Source organism: Mytilus galloprovincialis, chromosome 2 (genome assembly GCF_965363235.1).
Source record: "Mytilus galloprovincialis chromosome 2, xbMytGall1.hap1.1, whole genome shotgun sequence".
In the NCBI taxonomy this organism is placed as follows: Eukaryota; Metazoa; Mollusca; class Bivalvia; order Mytilida; family Mytilidae; genus Mytilus; species Mytilus galloprovincialis.
The window spans coordinates 64,801,910-64,819,220 of record NC_134839.1 but is presented as its reverse complement, the minus strand read 5'-3'; the positions used below and the strand labels follow the sequence as shown (position 1 = coordinate 64,819,220).

General features: G+C 31.0%; 1 protein-coding gene across 6 annotated transcripts in view; it reads right to left on the bottom strand.

Annotated features, from left to right (window-relative positions):
* Positions 1-3,002: 3,002 nt before the first annotated feature.
* LOC143064119 (muscarinic acetylcholine receptor gar-2-like) overlaps positions 3,003-17,311 on the bottom strand; it is a 107,155-nt gene continuing 92,846 nt past the window's right edge. For all 6 annotated transcript variants that reach the window (XM_076236701.1, XM_076236704.1, XM_076236703.1 and 3 more), the window contains one exon: positions 3,003-11,789. In XM_076236701.1, coding sequence (XP_076092816.1) covers positions 9,699-11,756 — 2,058 coding nt within the window. In that variant the 5' untranslated portion in view covers positions 11,757-11,789 and the 3' untranslated portion in view covers positions 3,003-9,698. The remainder of the gene's footprint in view (positions 11,790-17,311) is intronic.

Genomic DNA, 17,311 nt, shown 5'->3' with positions numbered 1-17,311 from the left:
AGGAATGCTGTTTACAAAAGTGGTGCTAGTGCCACACATGTTGATGACAGATATCATGAACTCATTACATGTCAATTTTCAAAAAAGCTTTCTTTTTTTTACCTTACTTTCAAAAACTAAAATGACAACTTTTGCACTCAGCAGAATTACAAAATTAACAAAAAAGCACTGTTTGTATTTGGTCAACTTGAATTCCACTCACCACAGAATGCTAGAAATGCACATGTGAATGATAAATGTCGGATTGGCGCTGATAAAAGTGTATCTGCTTTAAACATTAATTGTTTATAGAGTTGTAAAACATTTTAAACCTAGAAAATCAACCTAACGATGTTAGAGTAGATTTGATTCGTAACTTCCTCCCCGGCGCCGGGGCTGGAACCTGTACTTTATTTTCTAACTTTTACGACAACACCGCCTAGCATTATATATAACCAACATAAGATTGTGCTATACCGTTTGTAATAAGTTTACAAGGTTATGATATTTATAATAGTTTAATTCAAATTTATACGCTAATGTTTGGTATTATAACGCAAAATTAAACATAAAAGAAGATTATCCATATACATTTAATGTGTATATTGTTTTACACTCAAACAATGCCTTTAATTCTTTGTACATTGTCACAGTTGTTTAATCAAACATATTTTATTTTCAAACCAGATTGCCATGTTCAACGGTCCATTTTACAATGTTTATTTTTCAAAAGGTTTAAATAAATTTCATGTTGAATGTAGCATATGCGTTTTGTAATAGATCTAAAAGTATAAGGTAGATGTGACTGAGTACAATTTGTTTTTCGTTGTTTTCTCATTTGACGACTTTTAACTCGTGAAATTGTTTGAGATCCATCTTCCGTCTTTATCTGATCAAACTATAATGAACCAATTCCAAGATTTGTCACTCGACGGTAATTTATCAATAAAAATATACATTTTACCAAATAATGCGTAGACTACTTTTATTAAGTTATTCTAGTAGGGTGTCATACGGTGCTTTAAATGTTTAATTCTAACTGATGGATCGGCCTATTTAGAACGAGTTTTGGATTTTTGATAATCAGATATGAACCTGTCATTTACAGAGATATGTTTTCAATTGATGTAATTCTATTACGACGATATTGCTTGGTTCAAAACAGAAGCATGGCTCATTTATATAGCATAATCTGAAGGTGTTTTTCAGTAATTAAGCAAAAGATAGTGCACGTTAAGCCAGTTTTTTTGGAAAAACTCGAAATTCAAAAATCCCAAAATAAGTATACTACTTTCAAATTACAGAAGATTTCAGTAATAGATATGCCAGAAATAAGGCCAAACACTTTCCAAGTTAACAACAGGAATCCTAGTCTAGTTTTCGTTGATTTTCAAAACATCATTAGTACAGTCCAAAAAGATTACAAGAAAGGATTTTTTTAAGAATAGTCTAATTGGTTCCACAAATGGTTGTCAATATAGCATAACATTTTATTTGTCTGTTGCATATTTCGTTGTGACCTGCTTATTTCTTGAATTTCTTGAGGAAAACTGTTTTATGAGATTTACAGGATTAATTTGACTGAAACAGACGCGCAATGGATCCTCGAATCCAAATTATTAGACTTTTTTGAAAATCGAACACATACGTCGAAGAGCTGATTAAAAGAAAAAATACTATAGGTAAAGACAAACTCTGACATGTTTGGAGATCATTAAATCAATGTTAATAGGCATGAGTAAAAGCCTTATCTTCAGATATTTTGCCACATTATGTCTTGCATAATATTTTCACTTGAGTCAAATGTCTTCTGTATAAACTAGTTGCCCGTATTTAATCATATCAAACAAATGTGAAAAGTTTTGGATTCTATAGTAACCTATGTATTATTGGTAAAAAGTGAAATCACAAAAAATACTGAACTCAGAAGAAAATATAAAACGGAAAGGACCTAATCACATAACAACATCAAAAGATCAAACACATCGAATGAATGGATAACAAAAGTATTATGTCATAGATTTCGTTACCACTTATTTATTATTGTTATTCACTAAATTATTCCATAAAAACAAATAATTTGGTTTGAAAATGTTTGCTGGCTGTGTAGGATGGCTCATTCTATTTTAACGGTTTTTTGGTTAACAGGGCCGGTAAATTAAGATACGACCCGTGTTAAGTTACCGACCTTTTAAATATTATTTCTTATTCTAGCTGGTTACCATTTCATTACTGAAATAATATCTTTGCATATTGCTTATATCGGTATAGATATTGATTTTGTTATCAATAGATAAAAACCTAAATGGATATTATTGGTGTACTGGCATGGTTTATTGTCGCTGGTTGTTCATAAAGTCTTTTATACTAAATTCATTGAATGTTGGATGAGTACTGATAGAAATTAGAGTCTTTAATAAATCACAATTATTCGGTCTTTAGCTTTAAACAAGTTTTCAGTAAATGCGAGTACTGACAGATATGTAAAGTGTGTGTCCTGTGTGTTTTGTCTTTGTGTTGATCTGACTTGGTTTTCAAATGATTTTTATAGTTTGCCCTTAATATTGCCTGTAACAGACATAGTGTTTGTACATAGGTTACGATACATTTGGATTTAAGTTGGAGTGTAATATGACCGTTTATTGTTTATCTCCGAGTCTGCGTTGTTGTTTACACATCGAAAGAAGCATATCGCACTATAATGACATATCAATTAATCATTTGCAAACTACCTCCAAATTTGCCAAATAAATTGCTGTTATCATTTAATAAGAAATTACATCCATCCGAAAATTTCAAACGTTTGCCTTTTTGATTGAAGTAACTCCCGATAAGCGCTGTGGACGTGCTAATTCATTTAGTCATTGTCTCTTGTGTTACAATTAAAACTTCAGTATTGATTACCTTTCATCGGTTATACCTGCATCATTAATTCGATGCCATACATGTACTTTTATCAATCTGTACACCAATAAAAAATATCAGATCTTGTGATAAATTAAGGAAGGCAAAAGCACAACAAAAATGTTTTAAAATCATGTTTAATTTTTATTTATGGCAAGGGTATTATATACACAACAATTATTCGGACAATACAACAAGCTTTTGTGATAAAATTTGCTCATATCTGCTCATAATGAAACCTTCGCGCTATTTTTACTCAGTTATACAAATATTGTGTCATGTTATAAATGACAATGTTTCACATATTACAAAAGAAAATATGTAATATAACTTATAACAAAAACTATAAAATTAAATTCCACGTGCGTATAAGGAAATTAGTCGGTGATGCCATGACATTACATGTATACAAACATGCTTTATTGTCTCAAGATGCAAAATCTTAACCAAATTATCATTTTATTCCAGCCTAACGTAATCGGTCGCCAAACATGCTACATGTAGTAAAACAAAAGGGCGAAAGATACCAGTGGGACAGTCAAATTCATAAATAAACTGACAACGCCATGGCTGCTGATTAATTTAACCATTTCAAATTAAACTGTGTTCACTAATGTATGTCATTTCAATTAAGGAATGACTGTAATATTTTTTTTGTGTATGAAGAAATAACATTAAAAATTTGGTGCACACTGAATAACGCACGTAGCGGGTTATTTAACAGTGTGTACCACATTTTTTATGTTATTTCGAATAGACAGAAAAAATATTACAGTCATTTCTTATAATTTAATTCTAATTCCATCTTAAACCGTAGAAAACCATAAAAAACGTTGATGACGTCATGGTCACATGACTAAATTATGTCTATGGGCTCATAACAAATTAACCTCAGCCAATCAGAGGACGCGTTACATTCAAAATTAAATTATTCACTAATAAAGTAACTATGAAATCAAAATTTAAGGTGCCCGAAAAAATAATCGTATAACCACATATTGTTCGAAGGATAAAAAAGGTGAAGCCTGGATACTACAGACCTTATAAATCACATTCTCTTTATGAATTTAGACAGTGATTGATAATAGTGTTTGCCCTATAAAAAGAATTTGCAAGACAAATAAGATTGACAGCAATAACTACACAGCAATGTGTTGACAAATAAAAATTATTGTTATCAATACACATTATCAAGAACACTAATTGTACAATACAAAAAAGAAATCAAAATCAAAATCACTGTAAATGATAAAACTGTTGAGGTGTTTGTGTAATCTTATCCTTAAACTTTGTTTTTACGTGCTGAGATTATCTGTTCAAGTTATACGCTTCATCTGTAATGGAATCATCTAAAAATAAAGTTAATACAAAAATGGCGAGCTAATCAAATTTATATCTTGAGAGTGTAATTATGGAATGAAATGAAGCTTGTAGATATATATTCAGAGGCCCATTCCTTGGAACTTTTTCGTTTATTTGTCATTTTCATAAATGCTGGATCAGCTTAAACTTCTAACATACTTCATACCATTTGAAATTCAAAATTATTATTTCAAAAATACATAACTAAGAAGATGTTGTTTGATTGCCAATGAGACAACTATCAGTTACTTATGGAATCAACAAAATCTAAAACACATTCACACGCAATGTATGTGTCATAGATTCCACAATTTCGATCCACATCTGGAATTGGGTTGCATGAAAAATGGAATTCTATAAATAACAAATAACTGAGAGGGTGATAAAAAAGATTGTTACGCCGAGAAAAGGTTGCCAACTGTAGCAAAGCCAATGTTGACAATATCATTTGGGCTGCGCTATCTCAGATACATTTGTATTCTGCATTTTATTATACTGATAGATCTGTTATTACTGCATATTAATCATTCATTTAAAATAAAAATCATTCTAAGTTAAACATTGATTTAAAAATACATTTAAAAAATGTATTCTGCTGAGTCATGGGTTGGAGTAAAAGTTTTTTATTTTATCGAAAACTTCAAGAAGTTACTCCTACTAAAGTATTTACTTCCCGGACTGCAATTTGTAGTTAGCTGTTTTGTATATAGTTACCTTAACCAGGACACCTTCGTTAGAAATTCAACAATTGCACCATGCAAAGGAAGAAAAAGTAAACGAACCTGGAATGAAGATATTATAAAGAGATTCAAAAAGAAAGATTTAATACACCAAATCATTTAACAACTTTTATTACAAAGTTCATTTAACGAAAAGGAAGTATATGAAGTAAAAGAAAACCATCATCACTCTATCATCTCATATTTTAAACACGAGCATCATGATACGTTGTGTTGTGTTTGTTTCACAAAGTCACAATCCGTAAACTGTGGCACCACAACCAGACAGTTGATTAGTATAGCCAAAGTTTTCGATCAACAATCATAAAATGAAATGTCTTTGTTGATTAAACGTTTTGAATTTGCAATAAAAGTTTAAAAAAAAAGTTGTACACAGAGGACATAGTTAAGTCTATTGATAATATCTGCATTTATTGTTATGATAATCAGTATGTGTCAAACTCGCTTACTCCTATCTGAATTCAATAAGGTCAGTTATTCTGTCAAATGTGGTCTTTTAAAAGCTTACGTCGTATATTCCATGTAGTTTCATGCAATAAAGAAAAAGACAATGGACACAATCCTACAGAAGTTTGTCTTTTATAAGTTTTTTTTTTTTAAAGTTTTGGTCTGCGAACTTATCAAATGGCGGGACGGATTAAAAGCCGCAATTTCTGTTGCAGTATCGCTACTCTCATGAGATTGTATTTATATGAAAATTGTGCTTTTGGGAACAAAGACTTAAATACAAACAGACTAGGTCCATGAAAATCCTAATTCGACAGTATTAAACGTTTTAAATATCAGCTTTCTTTTGGATTTCGAGATATAATTTAAAGGGTCATTAAATATCTATCCATCAAATTGATTGAATGTTAAAGCAAACATCCATCTATACCAAGTGCATATGCGTGAGGCTAACGAAATGTACTTATGCAAGTTGATGGCGATGTTCAAATGGGACTTTAAGCCGATAGAAACTGTTCGGCTTTCATGACAATACACAGTATGTTTACCGAGTGTTATACATTTGTCTTAATTTCAGTAAAATATTAAAAAAAACCAGACGTGTACTAGTTTTTAGACATGTTTATAAAGGGTAAATTTAGATACAAAATTAGAAAGCACACCATTTAAATGAATGATATTTTAAAAGAATTAAACAGATCACTGATTTCCCAAAACAAGTCAGAAGATGGCGTTTTAAATTCCCGTCAAAAATTAAACCCTTTGTTTTTCATTTCATGTCGTTGCAGTCATATCAATAATAGGTGTTTTTTTTTATATCTACTGAAAAGGTTATGTTACTTTTTTTCTGTTCCTGTGTTAAAAAATGAATAAAAATTAAAAATTATCAATTTGGGAGTATCTTAAAATGAATTGTTTGAGGTGAAAAAAAAATGCACAGACGCTTACTAGGTATACAAAATAACACTTTACAAATTGGTGTACATACAAATTAGGAAATACATTTTAAGTAGATTATATGTATGTTGTATAATGTTAGTTAACAAATTTCATATCAAATGGTGCTTTTGTCATCCACTATGTAGTATACAATAATGTCACATATACATGAAAATAGTTATCAAAGGTACCAGGATTATAAACCTATCTTGTTTTATAGATGCCAAATCGAAAAGTTTTAGTTCAATTTTTGAATTTTTGCAAACGTATCATGAACTAATCAGAACTTATTTTAGATTCAGAACAAACATTAAAGTAAGGATGAGATTATGATGAATCTAATATATTCATTCGGACTTTTCATTTCCATTGCATATTGTTTCCTGTATATTCTTTTCCATTTTTGACAAGCATAAATATGATACACATTTCGAAAATATTATTGTTTTAAATAGCAAACTCTCTTTCATCTTTTAAAAACAAAAACATGATGAACTACAGTAAATCTCAGTATGCTTATTTTCATTTTTTGTCTTTTCCTATTTTGATTTTTTAAATATCACAAAGCAAAAAAACACACTGTATATTGAATAGTATATCATCATATAAAAAAAAAACAATGCATATAGAAAGTACAGCTTATGTTAGTACATTATTAGAATAAAGACGAATCACAGCAAAAATACTTAGTTCAAACATCTGTGTTTTTATAATGATACGTATTTGATGAAAATTCAACATTTTTGACAATCTGCAATATCAAACATAAAAATAATTCTAAACCAGATGAAACCCGACTTCGAGAATTATTACAATTTCAAAATTAGCAATCAGCTTCGAATCGTGTGTTATGTCAAGTGAGAGGTTTAGTGCTATAAAACCAGGTTTAATCCACCATTTCTACATGAAAATGCCTGTTCCAAGTTAGGAATATGACAGTTCTTGTCCATTCGTTTTTTATTGTTTTTTCATTTGATTTTGCCATGTGATTATGGGCTTTCCGATTAGATTTTGCTCTGAGTTCAGTATTTTTGTGATATTTCTTTTAACAAGATATTACAATCTTTAATCAGACCTAGGAGTGGACGACAGGAAAACAAAAGGTATAGTTTTAAGTCCCAAGAAATTGTTCAGTGCGTGAGATTTGAGGTCAGGAAGTTTAAATTATTACCTCTATAAATGAGGACAATATACTTTTTATTAATGTAAATATTTATTTAAAGAAATATCGACCAATTTAACTTTGACAAACTGATTTAATTTCATTGCGTTTCAATTGCTTTGTTGGTCGTTTGTGTGACGATGTTAGCTTTTCGTTTCGCATTTAACGCTATATTACTCACAGGTATGAATGGGCAACTCAAAGTGACTTGAAAATGTGCGACGTACCTTCCTTTCCTTATATTAAATGTATTTATAGTATGTCCAATTTGCAAATGGGTACAACATCTTGCTATATTTTTCTTAAACATCCATTTACGTGTTATAAGTTCATGACATGGCGGTGAATATAATAAAAGGCTTGTACAAGATCGGGGCAGTTTGTTACATACAGCACAATATGAGTATCAAAATGTTTACAAAAGAATTATGTTTTGTGATTATCTATTCGATGGCGAAATTTGTAATGTTTTTTTTTTCAAAAAAGTGTGCCTATATACTAGGCGTAATTGATTTTTTGGTACATTCTTCAAATCACCCTTTTGTTTCCCTTGAAAGAAGTCAAAATGGGTCATCGAGTCACTATAAATATTTAATTTTTGTTTAAGGCTTTGCTTCTTAATGTGACACTTGTTGTTGTCTTAATTATTTTCTGTTGAAGGTTTTCCAATGTCAGGTACGCATAAATCACGTATTCTGAACAGCTAACGGTTGATTGAATTTTAACCTAAGTCTTGGTGTTATATTTTTTAAATTAAAAAATAAAAACAAAAAAAAAAAATGATTCTTTTTAAATAAAGATAGATTCTCTATCAACATATCAACAACAACAAAAACCTATTTCAAATGTTATAATGATTCTACCAAACAATGCTATATAATTGTTCAGTGGATTCATTATAACATTATAGAAACAATGTTTTTGATTATTAGACATAGCTGAAATGGATGGGGAAAATGTAAGTTTCAAAAAGCCAATTGAAAAAATGTGACGGTATCTGCATCAAGCACCTTTGAATCATTATTAATTAAATACCATTTCATTCAAATAAAACCTTGTTCGGAAAAAAGAGAAGTCATAAAGTGTTCATAAGTCACCAATGTTGAACATATATGTATTCGTAAATATTGAATATTGTACAGTTTCCAGATGGTTGAAACATACGTTTGACTAAAAAAAACCACCACATTATAGTTGATACACATGTAGTATAAATTGTTGAACCGTAGCATATAAAATTGATAAAGTTGAAAGGCAAAAAATCAATAGTTTTCTAGACTGAAAACGAGAGTTTACGCATATTAAAATAAACTCGACTACTTCATCAGTTATTCTAAACGTAAGAATGTTTTTGCTCATTGTTTATAATCAAATATTGTTGTTCATTTTTCATCGGTTAAAATAAAGCTAAAACATCTTTACCGGTTAAAGTAAAATTAACCCTTCCCATTAGTTAAAAGAAAAGAAACACTTTTATCAGCTATTATATAATATGAACTCAATTTTGTCATCATTTATAATACAATTATTTTTTCTAATAAGAATTATCTCATTTTCATCGGTTATAATATAATTTAGCTCAGACAAACCGACTCATGAAAACTGTCAACATTGTCGGAAAAACACTTATAGCGAATGTAAAGTCATGATTTATTAACCTTCTCTTTGGTTTAAGTAGATTTTGTGTAACACAGTAACTAGATATATTGTGAAATGGTATACATATGTATGTCCCTAGATATATTGTGAAAAAGTATATAAATGTATTTCCTTCATACCATACTCAGGTTCATGATAACCAAACTTAAAATTGGCAGTGATATTCTTCTGTTGGTTGATTTCTGACAGATTACAAATACTATACTCATTACAGCATATGAACGGTACCAGCCTGATTATAAAGTAGGTATAACAGAACACGGAACACATATATGTATCGAAGTGACAACATTACAGCAATCAATTTCATTGACATGATGAATTTCTGCAATATTTAAACCTAAAAGCATATGGACGGTAAATTAAATCAAAAGATGAATCCTTGTTTTAATTTTGCTCCCTTAGATATTTCTTTTTACAGTAAACCATTTATCTAAATATTGTCATGCACAGTTTCCTCAAAAACTGCTTTATTTCTGAGTAATTGTTTAATTTTAACACATATGTTATGTTTTATGGAAGTCAAGTCTCAACAAGCGCAAGAAAGTTCTTTTAAATTGTTGGTTGGCAAAAGCATAACAGAAAGGGTTCACAGGACTATTCAAGTAGCATAGCCAATAACAAATATTATATAATGTAGCATTAACACAACTAAAAGCTCCACAAACACCGATGATGAATACCATTACGTGGTAGGGTGTCCAACAAAGAACGTAAGCACCTAAAATAAAACTAATTGTCCTCAATGCCTTTCTTGCACGATTTTCCGATTTAGATTTTCTACTTTCGGTTTTTTGCTTTTCGCGTTCTCTTTGCTTCTGTTTTGCCCTAATTGATTTAACCAGGGCATGGAAAGGACTTCCAAATTTATGAGGTTTATCTTCTGTTTCCACAGTACTTAGTTTTTGTACCGAATTTCGCTGTTTAACTAGACTAACAGCATTGTTCCATGATTTTCCGTTAGCGGGTAACGTACTCGCGGTTGTATTAGTATTTGTACCAGTTTGATCATGTTCATCGTGCATATCTACTCCACTATCTATTATCGATACACTTGTTGAAAATTCCTCGGGTATCGGTATAGGCAGATATTTATCCTTTCTCTTTTTCCACACCGGGGAATTACCACCATCATCAGTAGATGAAGCGTATTCAATGATTGGCTCAGACAAGAGTCTAATATTTTCAGCAGAGGCCAATGATTTCAAGCTTTCCTCGTCAATATATTTACATCCTTGTAGTATATCATTTTCAAGTAAAGCGTCCGTTGATTTTGGAGTGTTTTCAATATGTAACACATTATTGTGATAATTGTTAATTTCCTCCGATTGCCTCTCTACATTGTCACTTTTTTCTTTGTCATCGTCAGAAGACGTTGGTGCAGTTATTGACAGAGCAATTTTAGAAACATGATTAAATGACTGACCTAACATGCCTTTTAATGATGGTCGATATGTTGTGTCAGTTTGAACAGCACTATTAACAAAACACGTTTGTTCATCGTCAACTTCGTCATTTCTATGTTTCGATTTGTTATTAGATTTTCCATTTCCACAAGCTTCATGACTATCACTATTTTCGTCGTCTGAAGCAAATGCTGGCGAACTAGACCTATCTTCCTCTGCATGCTTTGTAAAACTTGTTGTGTCGATATGTTTTTGGTTCTGTGTATTGTTTTGAACCACAGTGTCGTCAATTACAGGTGATTTGACACTCTTATTGTTCTTTTTAGATTTGTTTTTACCTTTTGATAGTCCCATAGCAGTATTCAGTCGTTTATGCTTTGCTTCAGATTTTTTCTGAAGAGATAATGCAACTCTGTATATTCCACCATACAATCCAATCATTACAGCTAGTGTTGTCCAATAATATCCAATTGTTAAGAGAAAAGTAAATAAAGGATCACCCATAAACTGAACTTCACATGTCCCTTCAGGAACCGTCCGCTTTCCAACAAAGTACTGCCATCCTATTATAGAAATGAAAAACACCGCTGAAGGAATTATCCACGTGAAGGCAACCATTATAACAACTCTCCTTTCAGTTCGCCAATTTCTATATTTTGCTGGTATTTTAACAGAAAAAAATCTATCTACAGTGATGAAGAAAACAGTGTATTGTGAAGCTAAACACACTGTCCAGTCTAACGATAGCCACAAATCACATAACATTTCACCTAGTGGCCAATAACCAAGTAACAAATATAACGTGAAACAAGGCATAGAAAATGTTCCTATTAAAAGATCTGAAACTGCTAATGATGCTATAAAATAATTCGTTGGTTGTCGTATATTTCTTTCTAGAGCAAACGATAACAACACAAGTATATTCCCGCAAATAGTCACTAAAATGACGATGGACGCCATTAAACCAAGTAGAACCGTCAGCCATAGTGGATTTGGAGGTGAATATCCTATAGAAGCTGTCACATTAGTGCAAGTATTGTTTTGTATGCTTCCATTACATGTGCAATTATCTATTATGATACTGCCCAAATCACAAAATATTTCCGGTGTTGTGCTGACATCAAGCATAGAATCAACTGATATGTTTCCGGTATTCATAATGGTCTATGTTTCTTCACAGCATCTTAGAATCTGAATAATAAAATGAAAAACAATGTTATACAATTTAAAATGTTATAAACTTTCCATTCGCATATCAAATAATGTATTACATAAATATTCATATGCCTAGTTATATATTTATATGACGTTTTTCGGTTTTACACATTTTTCTGTTTGGAAGAGTAACATTTCACTATCCATGTATATATGTATACACAAGACTTTCTTTACATCATTTCATTAATTTCGTATATGTAAAAAGGAGATGGTGAGCGAAACTCCGATTATTCCTTATATACTTTTACATACTGGACGAAAGATAGGTTCTGAGGAGAAAATTATCACGGCTTTTGAGTTCGAAACAATCGGCTTTAACACGACATCTCAAATTGTACTATAACTACATGCAAGTCCTAAGGTTAAAATCTCGTATGTTTAGAATCTTTTGTTTTGATCGATGATTATAAATAAAGCTCGCAATTAGGACTTTTAAAATACATTTAAATATTGAAAAAAGAGAATCTCAGATCCAATTTGTATATTCCCAAATACATTAAAGAAGTATTTAAAACACGGAAACTAGAACTTGTTAAACGCAAGTACGTGTTAATAACATTAATAAATTAAGTAAAATATTTTAACGTGTAGTCTTTCAACATCATGTTATTACCACTCAAGCAGCAGTGGTATTGATATAGTCCGAAAAAGGGTGGAAAAGATGAAAATATTTAAGTTATCATTGTGTGACAGCATTGTGTAGGGAGATCTTCTTTTAAAGAGTGGATGTTTTATGCAGCAGTTCGGTGTTCCGGTATACATTTTTTAACCATGAAGAATTTGAATAATAAATAGTTTTGTAGTCCCCCAAACAGCTTTTAGAATGTTTTATAAGCTTTTATGTTATGTCTGATATTGTTCAGACAATCAGACAGAATAACATTCATTAGACTAGAATGTCCATGGGGTATTGACAGCAAAATAAAAATTTACATTTTATTCAAAATAATCACCAATGGAAAGATTAAAAAAGGTTAAATACCGAAGGATTGATGAAACACCATAAGTAGTAAGTAGTAGAAAAAAAACCACATGGACGAAAAAAAAAAAAAAACGAATCAGCAACTCAGAAATAAAAAAACTGAGCTACACAATCAAAAGCAGCGAGGAAGTCAGTGCTACGAAAGAACAATTCGTGCTCCAATAGCGGAACCCATAAACAAGTGCAAAAGCATTTGAAAAATTAAACATGTTCGCGATAATCAACTAAATTATACCACAACAAATGTAATTGTGAAACTCACTTTTCTATACATCTAAAATATCTAAAATACTGGTTTCTGATGTCAATGTTATATCTAATCAGTCAAGCAGGTTGAAGGCCGTATTCTGACTTAAAGCTGTTAACATCTATGTCATTAGGTCTCTAGTGGAGTTCTGTCCAATTGGCAATTATACCACTTCTTCTTATTTTTAGATTACTCGTCAATAGTTTGGTCTTGTACATTAAGGATTATATATCACCTGAGATACCTTTGGGATAAGTTATAACCTCTTCAAATCTGTAAGGAACTATCAATTGAATTATTCTATAATTACAGATATAACTAATAAATGCCAGTTCCACACTAAAAGTGACTTGATTCTTACAGTTTTATCCCAGAACTGATCCTGGCGGTTTAATCTAGAACTGTTTTGAACGGCTCTATCTTTTTAACAACAGTTTATTGAATTATTCTTATTGGTCGAATTTATAATATATATATATATATATATGTTTTTTTTTTAAACTTATTTATTTTATTGTTCCATTTATTGATTAGCTCTTTTGTTTTTAATTGTTTTCTTTGAAATTCTCTATTTTTTAGTCATTGATAAATTCAGAAATTATTTAGAAACTAAAATTCAAACTCCAACAGAAACAGTTGACCCCAAATATGACCTAAATACTTATTTTTTTAATATTGTGATAAAACTTTGTTTACTTGACGTTCACTGACAAATATTTCATGCATATATTCAAAACAAAATATCATTAACAATAAATCTAAAAGTAAGGTCGACCGGGATGGAGGGTGGTAAATTCAAACTGTTAATGAAAAAAGGATAACAAAATCCAGACAAACAGTTTATATTATGGGGAATTTTGTTAATTTGAAAAAAAATAATATTCTTGATTGACACTTTTACAAAGAAAAAAAACATGTACGGAAAAAAATAAGTCTGAATTACAATCTTCTCTCATGGTAAACTGATTTTAGTTCATGAAATACGTGTTCAAATGTTACCACGTCTGTGATCTTGTGATGCATTCAATTTATCATGACATCCGACAGCTCGGACATTCAAATTGTTTTTGCTGATTATTCTAATTTAAAATCTCTTTGTTGAAACATACTACAGATGACGGTACTTTGTATAATAATCAACACTCAATGATTTTAACTTAATGTTTGTAAATTGTTTTAAATACGGTTTGAAAATTAAAAAAATGAGAAATTTGCCAATGTGCGATATTTCTTAATTTGTCGTTGTGACTTCGATGTTGTCTCATAGACGCAAATACCGTATCACTTTTTTTATATACATTATGAATTAAAACGCAGCTTATAATACAGGTTTTTTTTGTTCTTATAAAAATAAAATTCATGGAGAGTTCATTATGATAAATGTATGTATATATGAATATTTATATACAATATAAACAGAAATAAGAAGTACGATTCTGTACTCGTTGGTCGTGTTGTTTACCAAATCTTTCAAGATCTCTCCAGGACGAAAGTCCCTAAGGCTGAACTAATATTAAAATCGTATTAGTTTTGAACAAGTCGCAGTGTTTCCAATATTATAAGACAATTCCGAATGTTTATGGTTTCTCCTACTGTCAACCGTCATTTATAAAATTTGTTCAGTAGACACCTTGTAAGTCGGTTATATTAAATTATTGGCTAACGGAGATAGTAATGGTATTACTTGATACGATTTGGGCAAATCAAATTATATTTGTTCATTTGCCATTATCTGGGCAGGGAAATGGTCAATTACTAAGTTAACAACCTTTAAATCACCAAAATGTCAGTCAGTAGATAATACATGTGTCGGTTTCATCTCGAGGGACTCTAAAACCCTGAGTTCAAATGAATAATAGACTCCACAGAGGACAACTTGTTAAACGTTGTAGCTAATATTGTTTGCCAATGTGTCTAACAATGTTTGTCCTGGAGAAAGAAATTCATTTTGTCTATATTTTGTTTAATAAAAAATCACAGATATCGCTTTTGTCGAAATAATCAATAGCTTTTATCAAATATACGTGCCTCTTCTAAGGTCAGACTTATATTAAGGCGTTATAAGGAATAACTATGGCAATTACTTTATATACGTTGTATGTATACATCCCTAAGACCTTGGAAAAGTTAAGCTTATTTCATTTCAAAGCACGTGCCACAGTGTATTCCCATGCCATTCTAGTGTTTCAGTAAATATTTCAGCCATTGTTTCACTGTAATCGGGAAAGACATTTCATTAAAGTAAGCAGTCATAGCATTCTGATGCCCAAATATAATTAAGGTATAATGTTTCGTTGTCTTGTCGCATAGTTCTTAGTACTTTGCATATATTTCTTCGATTTTCTTACTTTTGCGTTACTTGGTTAATTCCTGTGTTGATACTGAATTCTGATAAAGACAATAGTCGTCCAAGTGAGTGTGCCATCTGGCCTTTGTTAGTCTTGTATGATTTTTAATTTTAGTTTCTTGTGTATAATTCGGAGTTTAGTTTGACGTCCATAATCACTGAACTAGAATAGATATTTGTTAGGACCAGCTGAAGGACGCCTCCGGGTGCGGGAGTTTCTCGCTGCATTGAAGACCTATTGATGATCTTCTGCTGTTGTCTGTTCTATAGTCGGGTGTTATCTCTTTGACATTCCCCATTTCCATTCTAAATTTTATCATATTTAGGTCCAAAACTTGTACCGAAGAATGATTCTTAAGTTGACTGCGCAAGTACGAATTTATGTCATATCTTAATCCCCTTCTTGGAATTAACCCTAACTGAAAAGTAAAAACTAAAAACCAAAGTCCATCGGGATGATTTTCGTTCTATTGTCAACTTCCCGTTCTTTTGAAAAATCATATCAAATGTCCAGTCTTTTGTGAAAAAAAATCACAGCGGATACATTATACCAGAGATTGGTTTTATTTTAGTGATCTTGCCAATAGATTGATTGATAGCTAGTTGCTTTACGCCGAATTAGCACAAAAAGGCTATACTGCGAAGATCTTGCCAATAGAAGTATTCTGTCGTAAAAAGATAAAATACATGAAATAGTATTCTACAAATGAATGATATCACGACTTTACAAATTCCACGAAAAAAAAAAGATGTTATCGAAATTCCGCTCTATGCCGTTTTATGTAAATGTGCTTTAGCCAGAAACGTTGCCGCTAGTGGTCATATTTACACTGTCTTGGACATGATGTCTAATGTTGAAGATTTATAGGTATAAAATTATTTTCCTCCAGATATGTCCATAGGTTTTATAGCTTTATTTAGATTTGCTGTCTCGTTGTCGTACATGCTACATTTCTTATCAATGCAAGTTACAACTAAATTGGGTCATGCTAAAAACGGCATGCTACAGGTTAACTGAACAATAGGAGTTCTTTTATTCTGCCATAAAGACAAGATAGTAATTGATCGTAATTAGAAATTTTTGCGGAGATAAAACTACATTTTATTTGAGTACACGTGGAGGTAAATTAGGATTTAATTCTTTATTATCACTTTCTGGTTTTTCCGGTATCGGATTTATGAACTCGGAAAATTATAATGTGCGACCTTCAAGTCTTATATTTACAGTTAAAATAATGGAGTATTGTAGTTTTACGATCATCACTGTTTTCGTGAACCAAAAATAGTAAAGTTATTAAGAGATATGAACATGGAGAAATACGGTTTTCGCCTTGGTATTAAAATTTACAAATGCATCATTGCATTATACAATTTTGTTTGTGTTACAAATATGAAAAATAGTTTAAACGAAAGATATTTAATTCATTTATCTGGGAACAGTATACTAGGGAGAAAAATAAGTGACAAATGACGCATTTATACAGAAAAGAATCAGAAAAATTATACTTTCGAAATTGCACAATTTTAAATTTTCCATTTCTATGATGGCATGAGCAACAACTTTACCTGACATACATCAGCAAGACATTTTATTGAAACAGATATTCACCAGAGACCAAACGACTCATATGAAAAAAATGCTGGCTAATGACACCGAGCAAAACATACATGCATGCTGTACAATAAGTCATAAAAGGTTTCAAAACGACAAATGCGAAACTCTTCAAAATAAAAAAAAACACCATGCTTTTGGATAAAAACAACAAACTAACAACTGTAACAAATAAGGCAGACGACAACCGACGAACAACATGGATTTGAGTTAAATATGGTTGTGAGTACAAATCTGCGACAGTTATGTAACCGCACAACAAACTATAACATAAAGAAGTTAGAAAAGACTAAACCCATCAGATCGG